The sequence below is a fragment of the Hylobates moloch genome, unplaced genomic scaffold (genome assembly GCF_009828535.3).
Source record: "Hylobates moloch isolate HMO894 unplaced genomic scaffold, HMol_V3 SCAFFOLD_34, whole genome shotgun sequence".
Classification (NCBI taxonomy): Eukaryota; Metazoa; Chordata; class Mammalia; order Primates; family Hylobatidae; genus Hylobates; species Hylobates moloch.
This window is the reverse complement of record NW_026652309.1, coordinates 2,840,257-2,854,880: the sequence shown is the minus strand read 5'-3', so window position 1 is coordinate 2,854,880 and position 14,624 is coordinate 2,840,257. Positions and strand designations below refer to the sequence as shown.

General features: G+C 40.5%; 1 protein-coding gene across 5 annotated transcripts in view; it reads left to right on the top strand.

Moving 5' to 3' along the window:
• Positions 1-212: 212 nt before the first annotated feature.
• Positions 213-14,624, top strand: part of LOC116463354 (probable aminopeptidase NPEPL1) — a 63,484-nt gene continuing 49,072 nt past the window's right edge. Inside the window, exons 1-2 of one of the 5 annotated variants that reach the window (XM_032146425.2) lie at positions 213-1,065; positions 8,600-8,611. In XM_032146425.2, coding sequence (XP_032002316.1) covers positions 985-1,065; positions 8,600-8,611 — 93 coding nt within the window. In that variant the 5' untranslated portion in view covers positions 213-984. Of the gene's footprint in view, positions 1,117-8,599; positions 8,612-14,624 lie in introns of all 5 variants that reach the window. The other 4 variants (XM_032146423.2, XM_032146411.2, XM_032146427.2 and 1 more) reach the window with 4 other exon arrangements.

Here is a 14,624-nt window from a genome sequence, read left to right as displayed (position 1 = left end):
CCTGCTCGCTGACCTGCTCCTAGTGCCTGGACCCAGTTGGGGAAGGCGAAACAGGGCGCCCGAGGAGCACCCCGGGAGAGGGCGGGGCACTCCCGTGCCCCGGGGCAGGAGTGCAAGGAGCTCCCGCGCCCGGAACGTTGCGAGCAAGGCTTGCGAGCGTCGCAGGGGGGCACTCGCGAGGGACGGACAGGAAGAGGGCCAGGGGGGACGCCAGAACCCGGGACCACAGCACGGAAACGGCCCGGGGCTGAGCTGCAGTCAGATCCGGGGATGGAGGGAGCCGGAGAAGAGGAGTGAGAAGGCCGGGGAGGCAGGCCCTGCTGTCTTCTTGCAGGCCGGCAGCCTGCTGGCAGTGGAGGACCAGGCCGTCCAGGAAAGGAAGGGGTCAGGAGGTCGGGCAGAGCCTCAGCAGGCTCAGACAAGTCCCCAGAAGGGAGCTGCAGGCGCCCTCGAGTCCAGGCCCCAAGCCTGTCTCCGGTTGTCCAAAGAGGGCCTAGGCCAGGCCTCTGGTGCGGAAACTGAGTCACAGCCAGACCTCAGGGCACGGCCTAGACGCTTACGAGCCAAAGTTAGGGGTAGAGAGCAAAGACCTTCGGGGGGTCTCAGGGAGTAGGGGGCTTCAGGCCCTCCCAGTCTAGAGCCGGATTGGAGAGTTAGACGCTTGTAGATCCAAGGTTGGATTGGGGTGGGGTCTCTGGGTCGTTGGATCGCTACGCAAGGATTGGGGGGATTCAAGTGCTTAGAGATCGAAGTCTGTCCTGGGTAGGGGGAGTCAGACAATTGGAAAGCCTAGGCAGTTATTTGGGGAGGGGTCTCTGCGCTTTGGCGAAGCGCACAGCTGCATCTTTTTGGCTTGAGGCCTGAGGCCTTGTCGAGAAGCTTCCGTGAAAGGGTGGGCCAGCCGGGCCAGGAGAAAGAAAGTGAATAAATCAGGAATATAAGTGGGCGGGGGGCCCCTGAGAGGGGGGTCGCAAAGGGTGAGACATGGCCACCAGGCGTTTAACCGACGCTTTCTTGTTGTTGCGGAATAATTCCATCCAAAACCGGCAGCTGTTAGCCGAGCAAGTGAGTAGTCACACCACCTCCAGCCCTCTGCATTCACGTAGCATTGCTGCGGTGAGTCTCCTGGCGGCCTCTCCGACACACGGACCGTGTGCACTGCGGCTCTGCCTGTTTGTCTGTCTCTGTCTGTCTCTCTGTTTAAAAAAAGAAGATAAGAATAATAAGACTAAGAATAATAAGATCTCTTGGCTAGAGTCAGGGGGCATCTGTAACCCCGGATGGGGAAAAAGCGGTGCTGTGAGGCCGCAGCTCCACCTCTGCCTCGTCTTCTCCTCACTTCCGCAGCACCCCCCCCCCCCCGCACCCCCCGCCTTGGCGTCACTGCGCTACAGGCCGCCTGTAATTTACATATGTTTTAACGCTAACATTGGGAAGCATTGGGCCTTTCTGAAGCCTTTTTGTTTCGTTTGTTTGAAGCTCCCCTCCCCCCAGTAATGAGCCTCAGTTTGGTCCTAATGGCTGGGTCGCGGGATCGTAGACCCAAATCCTTGCAAATGAACGACTCCCTCCCCTCAAAGAGGAGGGAGTTGTGTTGTTGTTTTGTTTTGTTTTGTTTTTCCGCCCGTTTTCTTTTAACGGCCCCGCAGCCCTCTGTGTGGCCTTGTTCCCTATGAATAATTGCCTCACTGTTCTTCCTGGGAGCTTGCGTTTGTGAGACTCAAGGTGCTAGCCTCTTCACTTTCCATTTCCCAGACGGGAAATTAAGCTTTCCTCTCCATTCGAACTTTTAAAAAAAGCCGAGGAGGTTTATGTGAAAATTAACCCCGTAAATTAGCACTTTTTTAAAAATTAGCCAGAACCTTTAGTTAGCCTAGCAGTAGCGTTTTTTAAGGGTGGTCCTGGAAAAATTACTGTTTGGGGTTTGTTTTTAATGGGGGCTACTTTTCCCTTTCTGAGCCTCAGTTTACTGCTCTGTTAAATAAGGGGCGGGTCTGGATGATCTATACCAGACAGTGATCGTTAGCTCTGTAATGTCTTCCATTGAAAAGTGAAGTTATGAAACTGGCTGTAGTTCAGGCTACCTGCTGTAGGCAGGCTAGGTTGGAATAGAAGCAGCGTTGGAACAGGCGGGGAATAGCCATCCCAGGACCACATTCTTGGGTATTATGCTTGATATTAGGCAATTTTGGAACATTTATTTCACCTCTTAGGGACTTTATTGCCAGTTTATTTTTTTCTTTATGACTTTATCTAAATGCTTCAGGAAAATTTTGCCATATGTCATGATTATCATGTCTACAAAGACAGTTTCTCCTTTTTGTAAGTCACAGGTGGAGAATGCCTTTGGCCATATAACTGATTGAAAAGTCATTTTAAGCCATGTGAGCGGTTTCAGGAATAAAAGCATGTAAACTCAGGTCAAAAAGCCTAGAAATAGGGACAGAGTGTGTTTGAGGTTTCAATTAAGAAGTTGAAGGGGTTTTTTTACATTTATAAATTGAAAGGAATTACATTATATTGAAATAAATGTAAAGATGTCTGGTAGCATAGAAATGGACTAATTTTAGCGCTAATTTTGAAGAAGAAATAAGCCAAGAAATCGAGTAGAAATTGGATGAATACAATTCCTTAATGGAACTTTAGTAATGTTAAATAAGAACCACATGTTCCTTAAATGACTTGATTTTGTGCTGCCTCAAAAACTACTGAAACTCATATAAAGATTTCTAAGGTATCAGTTTTAATTGATTGAAAAACATATTGTTTATTTTTCAATTTTTAATCTTTAAGGTTCAAAATACCCTGAACCTTTGGGTAACATGAGGGTTTTTTTTTTTTTTTTTTTTTTCCCTATTAAGTCAGACAGTTTAAAAACCTAGTATCTGAGACGGAAAGCTTTTTAAAAGTGCATCTCTGAATCAAACCGCTTTAGAAAATTATTTTCTAATTTAGGCAATTTTAAAAAATAAGCTAAGCAAAATAATTAAAAATGGATAGCTAAAGTATACAGTTTGGAAAAATAGATATGTCAGGGTATATACAGATACATTTAGCTAACTCACAGTTTTTTAAAAATAGATTTCTAAACCCAAACCCAACTAAAAATACATTTATAAGAACGTTAAAAAATGTTTTCTAAATGTCATACCATTGAAAATGTTAATATTTATATTAGTCTGACCATTTAAAATCTTTCTCAGATCATTGAAAGCAGTCGTATCATTTAAAATATCCTTATAGTCAATTCATACTATCTAAAAAATAGGTGTTGCAGTCTAACAAACATAGTTTGCCTGAATTAAAATTTAAAAAGAAAACACAGATTTATATATTTTAATTGTGTTAAAAATGGCATGTCATAAATTTCTGAAGTATTTAGGGTTGAAGTGTTACAGCTTCACTTTGCTTACAGGTGATTCTTACAAAATCTATTTCTGCACACAGTACGGCGAAATGCTAACGAGACTAAATAGAGGTTATGATTTTTTCAACTTTTCTGGAAGTTGGAAAAGCTTTATAAACATTTTGAAGCAAAAGCCATGTTTAACACAATTTGTAAAAACTATTGAGTAACTCTTAGCAATGCTTTTCACTGCATATCTAGCTCATAAAAAATTTAAAGCCTTGTTTCTGACTTGTAAATTTCAAAGTCATGTAGCAAACCAAACAATACCGTATCTGTCAAATTTTGAATATGGACTAGGTATTAGGTGACATTAAGGAATTAATTATAATACATTACATTTGCTAATATTATTAGAGATGCCTACTGAAATGTTTAGTGGTGAAACGTCAAGGTGTCTTACCTAAGTCCTTAAACCCCTCCAAAAGTAGAGAAAGCAAATAAGGCAAATTGTTACTCATTGTTGAGTCTAGTGATGAGTATGTGGGGGACATTTTACCATTTTGTAGGCTTTTCTGCATGTTTGAAAATTTTTAAATAGAAACTTAAAATAAGTATATTTGTTATAGTAAAGTAAAACAGTTAAAAAGAGTCAATTTGTAAATACATATCTAACACTCAGGCAATTTGAAAGGAAGAAACTAAACCTGAGTTTAACTTAATTTAAAAAATAATAACCTGGAATTTTAAGTTTCTAATTAGAAGAAAAAGCTGTAGACGTTGATCTTGATGCATTTGATACCAACTAAAAATACACCTAAAATAACAGACTTTTAAAAAAAATTGTAATCCTGAATTTTAACATCTTTATTTCAGGAAAAAGCTGCAGAAATTAATTGCAGAGTAGTGTGTATCTTACACCTCAAAGCAAAGCACACCTAAAGCCATGTCATTCAAAAAACTTAAACATTCATTTTTTGCATCGTACTTTGAGGGAAAAAACTAGAATTTGGTTGTTGTAGTGGGGTTATTGTGTGTACCTGTGCATGCATACAGGATTTTGCAGCATTCAGGCAAGTATGTCAAATAAACAGGAATTTAAGGAAGATACGCAGTGACCAGATAAACACAAAGCCTCAAGGGCCAGAAGCGACCTAAAGGTCATTTGGCCCAATGTCCCCATTTGTGATAACCCCTTATGCCTGTCTTATTTGGCTATGTTCTATGACAATGATGGAAAATGCCAGCAGCTCCATGATTTTTACCACTAAAAAGTCTTTGCCTGTTAATCCCAACTATTTGTGTCCTGGGGTCCTGCTTTTAGTTTGGTTCCTTCGGGTCTTCCTTCTGTCTGGTAACCCTGCAGCCTTGTTACCCAGAGTTTTTTCCAGGCTTAGCAGTCCTGGCTCAGAGTGGTTACGCTTTTTTCCTATAAATGATGTTTAGTTTTTCTGTATCCTTTTTAAATTTCAGCACCCAGAACTGAGCAAAATTCTACTTTTTTGTGTTCTTAGTTGTAGTCATGTTAGTAAAACTAATTGTTAAAAGCAGACAGGTTTGACTTTATACACTCCTAACAAAATGCGGTTGTATTTCCCATGCATTTTGCTCTGGCCTCAGTTTTGAGTGCCCCATCACGTTCACGCCTCAGGGCAGCATGAAATAAAGGAAAGAGCACTGAGAATTGAATCTGAGAATTGACGCCTAAGTCCTGTTCTGCTGCAGGCTCAGAGTGTGTCCTTAGGCAAGACTTTAATCTTTTTGGACATTTTTTGCCTCATTTGTAAACTGAGGGGTTTGAGTTAGGTGATTTCCAGCAGCCCTATTGATTCAACAGTATTTTCTCAAGTTCTGTTTTAATACATTGTTTCTCCTGACTTTAGCTTTAATTTGAAAAGGAGAAATTCATAGTCAACAGTGTTGTAGCTGTCAGTCCAAGGTTACTGACAGAAATCCTTAGAAGTAGCCCCAGGACTGTGCAAAAGTAACTTTCACATTATTATGCCAGCCAAGTGCAGGTTTTAAGGCAGCAACTCATTCAAGCAGGTTGGCTTTAGGAAACTGAAATGGATTTATGAAGCTAAACAATTATTCAAAATAAATTGTAAAGTCATAAAGAAACGAATGAAAGGTAGATACTGAGATGCTCTTCTGATCTGATGGAATTCTGTATGGATTTGTGTGGTTTCCTTCGATCTCCGGGAATGGATCTAATATAGGGATTGGAGCTACTTTGTTAGTGTTTACTGCCTAATCTATACTCTGCTTTAAAATAATGCGTAATCTATAATTGGGAGGTAGAGTTAATTGGTCTTAGATGAGTTTGAAACGTAAGCACATTATTTTTAATAAAATGTGTGCTTTAGGAAAAAAAGGAAATTAAGGATTAACTGTGGTTATAAGAAACCTGAGGTCCTTATTCAGGCTTGACTACAATATTCGCTAAGATTTATGGAGAGTTTCCTTTGTACCTGGTTCTGGGCTAAGCCCTTTCCGTGTGTGAGCTCAGCTCATCTTCACAGTGCTCTATCAAATAAGTACTATTGTTTTTCTCAGACACAGATAAGGAAACAGATTTTAGAGGAGGTAGGAAACTGGCCCAGTGTCACCCACCTGATGGGTTGGGGGCTGTGATTCAACTCTGGCAAACCTGGCTTCAGAGCCCCGTGCTCACCTCCTGGGCCACTCTGGCGTTGGCTGCATTTTCAGAACTTGTGCTGCAGATCCTGGAAAATGGAAGGACCTATTGTTTTAATACAATTTTTTTTCTTGCAATAGGTTAGCGTCTTTCTTTATCTCACTTTACAGACCTTACATAGTCAATTTTAACTTGCAGATTGAAGATTCTAAGTTTTAGTACAAGCTGAGTCTGTTGGAAAATTAGTTCTCTGTCTTTAGAATCCAAGTATGAAATCATTATATATTTCTCTTTAGATCTACTTGCTTTTCTGCTTTTAAAGATTCCATGGGAGCAGTGAGGCTTACTTTGAGAATAAGGGTACTTTGTTGGATAAAAGTGAAGCAAACTTTTATTTTGGCAGTAACGGAAATAAAGTAAATATCACTATAGCATAGACCTGTGTTTCCAACTCATTTTGCTCAACTTTTCCAGACTTCCTGAGTAAACACAGATGGGTTTCCACTTACTTTTCAGTTTTATGTAGAAAGTTCTTTAGACTATAAATTCCACATGCTACTTGGAGTTTTCAATGTTTGGTTGATTGCATGCCATTGGCAGGTCGAAAACCTAGATTTAGACATTATAAAGATTTAGAAGGTGATGATGTGTAGTAACGTGTTTTCATTTGGCTTTATTTTGGTCTTTCTTGATGGTAATTCTAAATGTTTTAATTCAGGTCTTGACTAAATTTCCTGGTAATTTGGTGGCAGGCAGAGGTTTGAAAGCCTTCTATTTTTAAGTAGCAGAATAGTGGGGAGGGTCTTTGAAAAGGTGACCTTAATGTAATATTCCTGATGTGGTGGTAGCTGCCTATCACAAGTAATTCCCTGAATTGTTAATAAAATTAGAGAGGCTGGAGGGTGGGGTGGAAAGAGACCTGAACACCTGGGTCTGTCCCCAGTCTGACCATTAACAAGCTCTGTGGCTTCGAGCAATGCATTTATACATTTTGAAGCTTAGTTTTCTTATCTGTAAGAAAAGAGTTATTTCTAGCCCTAGAATCCCATGATTCTGATTTCACCTCTTATCAACTAATAATTGTAGAAATCAGAAGATCAGGGTATGTGTGCTCGGTTAATAATCCAAGAGCACAGGCACATGTGCAGCAGAGATTTTAACCGAGGTTTGCAATAGTACATTGTTCAAAGATTAAATGCCAGGGAGCCGCTGCAGAATAGGAAGACTGAGATACTCAAGTTAGGGATTTTGTCTTGCATCATGTTTTATTAATAAAAGATTTTAATGTTCTCTTAATGTTAAGCTTTTAAAAACTAAAAACATTTTTCTTTGTAAAGTAAAAGGTAATTAAATCAGCTTTCCATTTGATTTATTAATATCGTCTAGTACTACTATTATGGCAGGGTGTGTATAGAGTTCTTTTTTGCTCTCATAGAAAATTGTGGAAGGAATGAAGAGGATTTGCAGCTTTTCATAATGTCATCTAATTGAATTTTTACATGGAGTAAAGTTTGATTACATTTTTATTGCTATCATTGTTTAATAATATTTTGACCCTGATAGAGCAGCTTCATTTGCACTATTTTTAAATAAGGAAGTTATGTTCTATTTTCTAAATTTACTGCTAAACATAAAAAGCACAATTGATTATTGAATTTCACCACTGATTATTTCAGTGATCAATACTGTACAAAAAAAAGACCTAGTTGTTTAGATTATCTGTCATTAGTAAATGTCGGTCCAGAAGCTAGAGTTCTATGTTGATCTAAAAAAGAACGTTTAGTTTTCAATTGAAACTTAACCCTCTGGTGTCATGCTTCTCCCTTCCCCCTCCCCCTAAAAGAAAAAATTTATTCTTACCTTTTGTTTTGTCTCGTTTGCTTGCTTTTATAAGAGCTTTATGAATAACTGTACGCTTTCTAGCTAATAATAATACATACCAAGAGATGGTAAGAGTTTTTCTTTTATTTTGCCACCTGTGTCTCTCTCCGGGAAAGAGTGGTTTCTCAGCTCTCTTACTACCAGGGATGAAGCCGTGTCTGCGGGATGTAATTTGCAGAGACCTTACATATGTGGTCACTCACATGTTATCTGAATACAGCTACAGACAATTTTTGTGGGTCATTCATTTTTTAATTTTGTTGCATTTGCAGGTCTGATTTACATACATACAATTTTAACATGATAAAATTACATTTTAGCTCTGCTCTCTTATTTTATTTTCCTAAGGGAAATTAGAATGTGGTATTGTATGTGATATTTGGTGTTTATGAAACAGATTAACAGCATATTTTAGTGAAACCAAAGCAAGTATGTTTTATCTGTTTCCAGTGTATTTTAATATTTACAGTCCTTTTTTGCTTGTTTCCTAGCTCATTTTCAGAACAACCACAGTAAATAAAAGTTAAAGCACATATTGATGTAGCTTCTTTCTAAAAAGGAAGAATCAAAAGGAGATTTTAAAATGCCTTGCTCAGTGGATCTTTATATTTAGTCAGCTTAAAATCTCAGTGTTTTCTCAACTGACCATGCCTTGTCTGTCTGTCTGTCCCATGCTGCTTTCTTTTTGCTTTCCCTAACTGGATGGGACTGATGGGAACAACATGTCTCTTCAGGAGCTGGATGAGGTATTGTGTTTTGAATATTTTTATATGCTGGGTAATTTGAGTTTATAAAATATCTGCTTTTCCTGAAGTCTTTGCTCATATAGAAAATGCTAGCAGCTTATAAATATTTAGCATTTGTTTTGATTATAATATTTTTTAACAGTTTAATATGTAGAATTTAATATATTTTCACACCATGTGAACTGATGATTTGAAAAAGGCTTTGGGAAGATTGTTTACTAGTCTTGGGAAAGGGTCTTAACTTTGGAAGCAGTAAAGGTTGAACACTTTCTTCAAGGAAGCCAGAATGTTTTGGGAATTAATGTCTGTAGCTTCCTGATTTCTGAGAGGTGAGTCGTGCACTTCCTCAGGTAGACAGTATAGAAGGCCAGCATGTCTGTGAAGGCCCTCAATGAGAAGGACTGTAGCTACGGCAACTGTGGGAGGGTCTTCCTTGTCACTCCTGTCTGGAATGAGATGACACCCAGTGGATGCACCTGGACCTATTGTCACCTGGGCCCAGTTCTGCATCTCCTAGCCGGGGGTGCCTTTGGCCTTTTTATTAGCTAGTAGCATCATGCCCAGAGTTGGAGAGAGTGTATATTCAAAGCACTTTATTTTAGTAGCCCTAGTAAAAGGGTTGAGAAAAAATGAGATTAAAACTGATGTTAATGTTTGTGTCTATTGTCTGTTTCAGCATTGAAGGGGTAAGAATATTTTTCTGGAGTATAGACCTTTTAAATAGAGTGATGGAGAGGTGAGGGTTGTTCTTGTTTGTTTTCATTTAGAAGTATGAATAGTAAAGTAGGATTAGGAGGATCACTGTCCTTAAAACCAGTGGGGTCCTAACTAGTAGATTCAGATCTACCTATATATTCTAAAAAACTAGTTGATAATGACAACAGACTGAGCACAGCCTAAATAGCCTTCATTGGGAACTGGTTAAATAAATTGTATAGCATCTCTGACCCTCTGTAACAGGTAAATAGTGAGGCCCATCCATGAGAGCTGCAGTGGAATGAGCCCCAGACACTTGGCGGAGTGGAAAGACCCAGATGCAGAGTAGCATGGATAATATGATTCCTGCTCCTTTTTGGTTTTTTTTGTGGTTGTTGTTGTTTTGTTTTGTTTTTTTTTTTTTTTCCCAGGAAAAATAACTCATTTATGCTTGTGTGTGCTTAAAAAATTCCTGAAAAGATACACAAGAAACTTTTAACAGTGGATACACCCCAAGAAACATCTGGGATAGAAAACTTCCTTTCTATTGCAAACCCTTTTCTTAGTGTGGATCTCTATTTTTAAACCATGTGCATGTAGACTTTGCCACTAAAAACAATTAATTTTTAAAAAAAAAAACCCACTTAACTGGTAGCTGACTGACCCAGGTGTCATGGTCATGCCTGTGTGGGGGTTTCCTTTCCCATTCAGGAACCTCACTGCCAGCTCCCCACCTGGGCACTGGGCCCTGGAGAGGGCTTGGGGGCTTGGAGAGCAGGCATTCCGAGTTAAAATAGATGTTGCTACTGGCTGAACATTTTGAAGATATGGAGCTTATGACCTCAAAAGGAAGTGTATAGGGTGCGGGGGAGGGTAACAAATTATGGAACCACTTAGGTTGAAGAACCATTTGAATAATGTTCCAAGGAGGGGCACATAAATGGTCATAATTACTTTGGGGTCTGCTGTCTGAACCGATTTCCAGTCTTTCCTACTTCCTTTTTCAGGCAGCGAGTTCCAGAAACTGGCTACTCACTGCATGAACTTGGCAGGCCCTTTTGCTTTTCTTATGCTTCACCTCTAAGGGCTTAAAAGGGAGTCTTCACGCTCTGTGATCAGAGGCCCTGGGCAGAGACCACTGTCTCCTCCACGCGCACCCCAGTGCTATTAGAAATGCAGGTTGCTGCCTCATCGTGGGTGCCCACGGCCACCTCATTTCCTCGTGCGTTTCACTTGCCCCTTTTGCTCTTTTGTCCAGCACCATTATCGTTTTCATGAAGTGTGGTTTCCACAATTGTCCGTGACGTACATTTTATTTACCTCGTTCATTCATTCCACTCGTTTCTTGTTGGCTCACTCAGCTGGTTGTGATTGTGCGTTCAGGACTCTGAAGTGCCAGGTACTGGCCTAGGAGCTGGGGGTGCGGTTGGGGAGAGTGTCTAGAGGCTTCTTTGAAGCTGAAGTAGGGCCTCACATTGGCGTCTCTGGAAATAGTAAACGCCCAGCAACGGAGTGGATTAGATGGTAGCCACCCTTTATAGGTGAGGCCTGAGCAGATGTCCCTGAGTGCATATCACTTCCATCTCCCAGAGTAAAGGCATCTGACGGCCTCACTTCAGAGGCTTCCTGCAGTCTGTCCGTGTCTGATTGTCATTCTCCTCCTCTAGCCTGAGTACCCTGCAGATGTCACTTTTCCTTCTCAGAAAACACTAAGTAAGGTGTTCCCTGAGGAGGACGCCGAGCCCACCATTGGTTCTCTTACCCAGGGAAGTGTCTGGCCCTCTCCTTTGTTCTCTGTATTTAATCTACTTCCCGTCTTATGACAAAGAAATCTTTGGGAGTTTTTAAATTCAAGATTAGAATTATTTTAAAAGTCACAAGATAACAAATGTCAAGCCCCCAAACCACACTGCCTGGAGGACGGGCGATTGGTGCACATCTGGGAGTGGCTGGGCCGGGCCCCAGTGTCCATGTTGGTGAAATAGGGAGCGGCGCCCCTCTGAAGGATTGTTGTTGGGACTGGCATGGGCCAGGTCAGTAGCAGTGCTCAGTACAGTGCTCACAGAAGGCAGGGAGGGACGGATTGCTCCCTTCCTTTTTCTTCCCCCCAGAGTGTGTATGTTAGTTGAGAAAAAAGGAAAATCAGTGAAACTTAACAACAGCATCAGGGTGATGTGATTCTCAAGTGTTTTTATCTCTATATTTTTTGTATCATTTTATTTATTTATTTTTATTTATCTATTTTTTTGAGACACTGTCTCCAAGGGGTGGAGACACTCACTCTGTCACCCAGGCTAGAGTGCAGTGGTGCGATCTCGGCTCACTGCAACCTCTGCCTCCCCGGTTCAAGCGATTCTCCTGCCTCAGCCTCCTGAGTAGCTGGGACTACAGGTGCGTGCCACCATGCCTGGCTATTTATTTATTTATTTATTTTTGTATTTTTTAGCAGAGACAGAGTTTTGACACGTTGCCCAGGCTGGTCTCGAACTCCTGAGCTCAAGTGATCCACTTGCCTTGGCCTCCCAAGTGCTAGGATTACAGGTGTGAGCCACTGCATCATCCTATGCCATTTTAAAAGTATTTATTTTGACCATTTATTAATTTCATAGTCAGAAAAGGTAAGCATTATTTAAAAATTATTACAGGTTTAGAAATATGTAGTGCTGACATCACTTTTTTCTTTTATCCACATGCTTATTCACTTCTCCAACAACTCAGATTTCTTAAGCCTAATTGTCTATTAGCGAAGTAGTCTGATTTCATCATACAGGCTCCCAGAGTTTCACGTGGAAGCGTGAGTTGCCAGTCTGTTGATTTTCAGTGTCCCTTCTGGACTTTTTAAGTGTTCATTGCCATAGACAGTCCAGAATTATCAGTATTGTTCTCATTACCAATGCGTTGCGGCTAAGCTTAGTTGATTTTTTTAGATGGGGAGGAGGTGTATCTGACTTTTCTAATCTCCACAGAGGCTTTGCTATTTCTGTAATCTTAGTCTACACTAAATCAGCCTTCAGGGAAAGGCAGGGTTTTTAAGAGTAGGAGGGCCATAGATTTGGAACAGCAAGATTTATAAGAGAGAATGTGTATGTTTCGTCCATAGATAGAGAACTTGTCCATACTGGCTGGTACTCTTTAAATGGACAAATGTCAACATTTGAAGTGGATCAAAGGCAAAAGATACCTTTAGTGAGACTGGCAGGAAAGCCATTGGGTGTGCTGTTTTGAACATCTGTTGGATTTTTTTCTGCATTTCTCTCAGGAAGGATGGCTCTAGGTTAGGGTAGTGGACCCCAGTAGTTCTTGGAGAGAGGAACTACATATCAAAGAGATAAGAATTCTTAATTCTCTTAAGTACAGTTTTTATTTAAAAAATACAGAGAGTTTTTTTTTTTTTTTTTTTACTTCAGAAACACATTTATTTATTTATTTATTGAGATGGAGTCTCGCTCTGTCTTAATAAAAGGCTGGAGCGCATTGGCGCGATCTTGGCTCACTGCAACCTCTGCCTTCCAGGTTCAAGTGATTCTCCTGCCTCAGCTTCCCGAGTAGCTGGGATTACAGGTGCATGCCACCAGGCCCGGCTAATTTTTATATTTTCAGTAGAGACGGGGTTTCACCATGCTGGCTAGGCTGGTCTTGAACTCCCGACCTCAGGCAATCCGCCTGCCTCAGCCTCCCAAAGTGCTGGGATTACCGGCGTGAGCCACCGTGCCCGGCCACACAAATTTATTTTTAAAAAAGCTTTAATAACCAACATCATGTATTTGGAGGGGGCACCATGTTGAAATTCAGTAAGGGTAAGTAGAGAGAATTAGAAACCTGGCCATTTTTTAAGATCTGTATGAAATAGGATGGCAGCTTGAAAATTGATACATATGCTGGATCTTCAACAATAAGAAGACATGTTTTTAAATGGGAAGTGAGGTTTCTGAAATTAAAAGGGTGCTTATGTTGCACATAAAATTTTTTTATGTCCATATTTGTTCCCATTTCAAATAGTTGACGCTTATCTTCAACAATTGTTTTCCCTTCCCGCAACATACTGTCTTGTTTTTTAATAGTACATACTGTGATACACATTACAAATCCATACTGATAAAAGAAATGACACATTTCTTCTCAATAGGGCGGTGTTTCTTTATTATAATGAACTATAGCTATAGACTGTATCATAAAAGAGACAAATTATTCGCTATTTAAAGTTTTCATTCCCAAAGAATCAGCTGTTCTATCTCACCGGCAAAATTCTGATACAGTGTGTGGGAAAGCTAGTACCAGCTGAGCGGCCTGGCATCCATGCCCTTCGTGTAGGAATCTCTTAATTAGCAAGCTTCCTTAGGACCCTTAACAAAGAGTGTGTTCTCCCTACTTTTGATTTACATCTAATTTGGGGGGAACACGTGCATAAAATCAAGTACTGCTTCAAAGAGTTGTATTCACTTCAACCGACTTTCACATGTGGTTTATAATTTGTTGTTTCGGATAAAATGATACTAATCCCAATGCAGGTAAATTTAGATAGATACCATCTCTCTGTCTTCTTTAGTTTAATGTATATTTGTAAACAGTAAAAACAGTACAAAATAAGATCATGAGTTTAAAAACTATAAAATCACTATAAATACTGATTGAAATGTGTAATAATAAAATATAGTGGATTCCATAATAAACTGGTGTAGTGGAAATTCTAGGACCCATGAAGAGGTACTTTAGCAATTTTAGATTTTACTTTGTATAAACAGCTGGAGTTCAAGTTCTGTTCCAGTCCAGCAATACTGTAGACAGCACCTGATGTGTGGCTGGCAGGTGCTGGGAGCTGGGCCTGTGGTTTGTCCCCCTGCATTTTAATCAGTGTATCCTCCACAGAGTTGTGTATCTCTTGGTGACTTTGGAGCAGGAGTGTTGAGGAATAAACAAGTCTGCTTCTGATTGCTTGACACAGGCTGTCTCTGCCTGCTTTGTAGAGGGTGAGGTCTGCGCCTCTCTGTCCACGGTGGTCAGTAAGAGAGGATGATCTTTACTGACACTAATGTCACTCACCGGGGGCCTATCCTATAGTCCCTGGTGTAGTTGGTGGGAAATGAATCAAACTACTGTGTTTCGTTGTTTTAATCTGATGGCTTGTCTTGATTCATTTTCTTAGCAAATTGCAGTTATAGTTTATGGGCCTGTGGAGTGATTGGCACCTTCGAGGGTGGAAGGGGTTTCTGGAGTCAGCCGACCCGGGTTTCAGTCTGTCACATAATAGCTCTGTGATCTTGGGCAAGTGACTTAACTTTTCTGAGTTTCAATTTCCATATTTATAGGTTAGAATAAT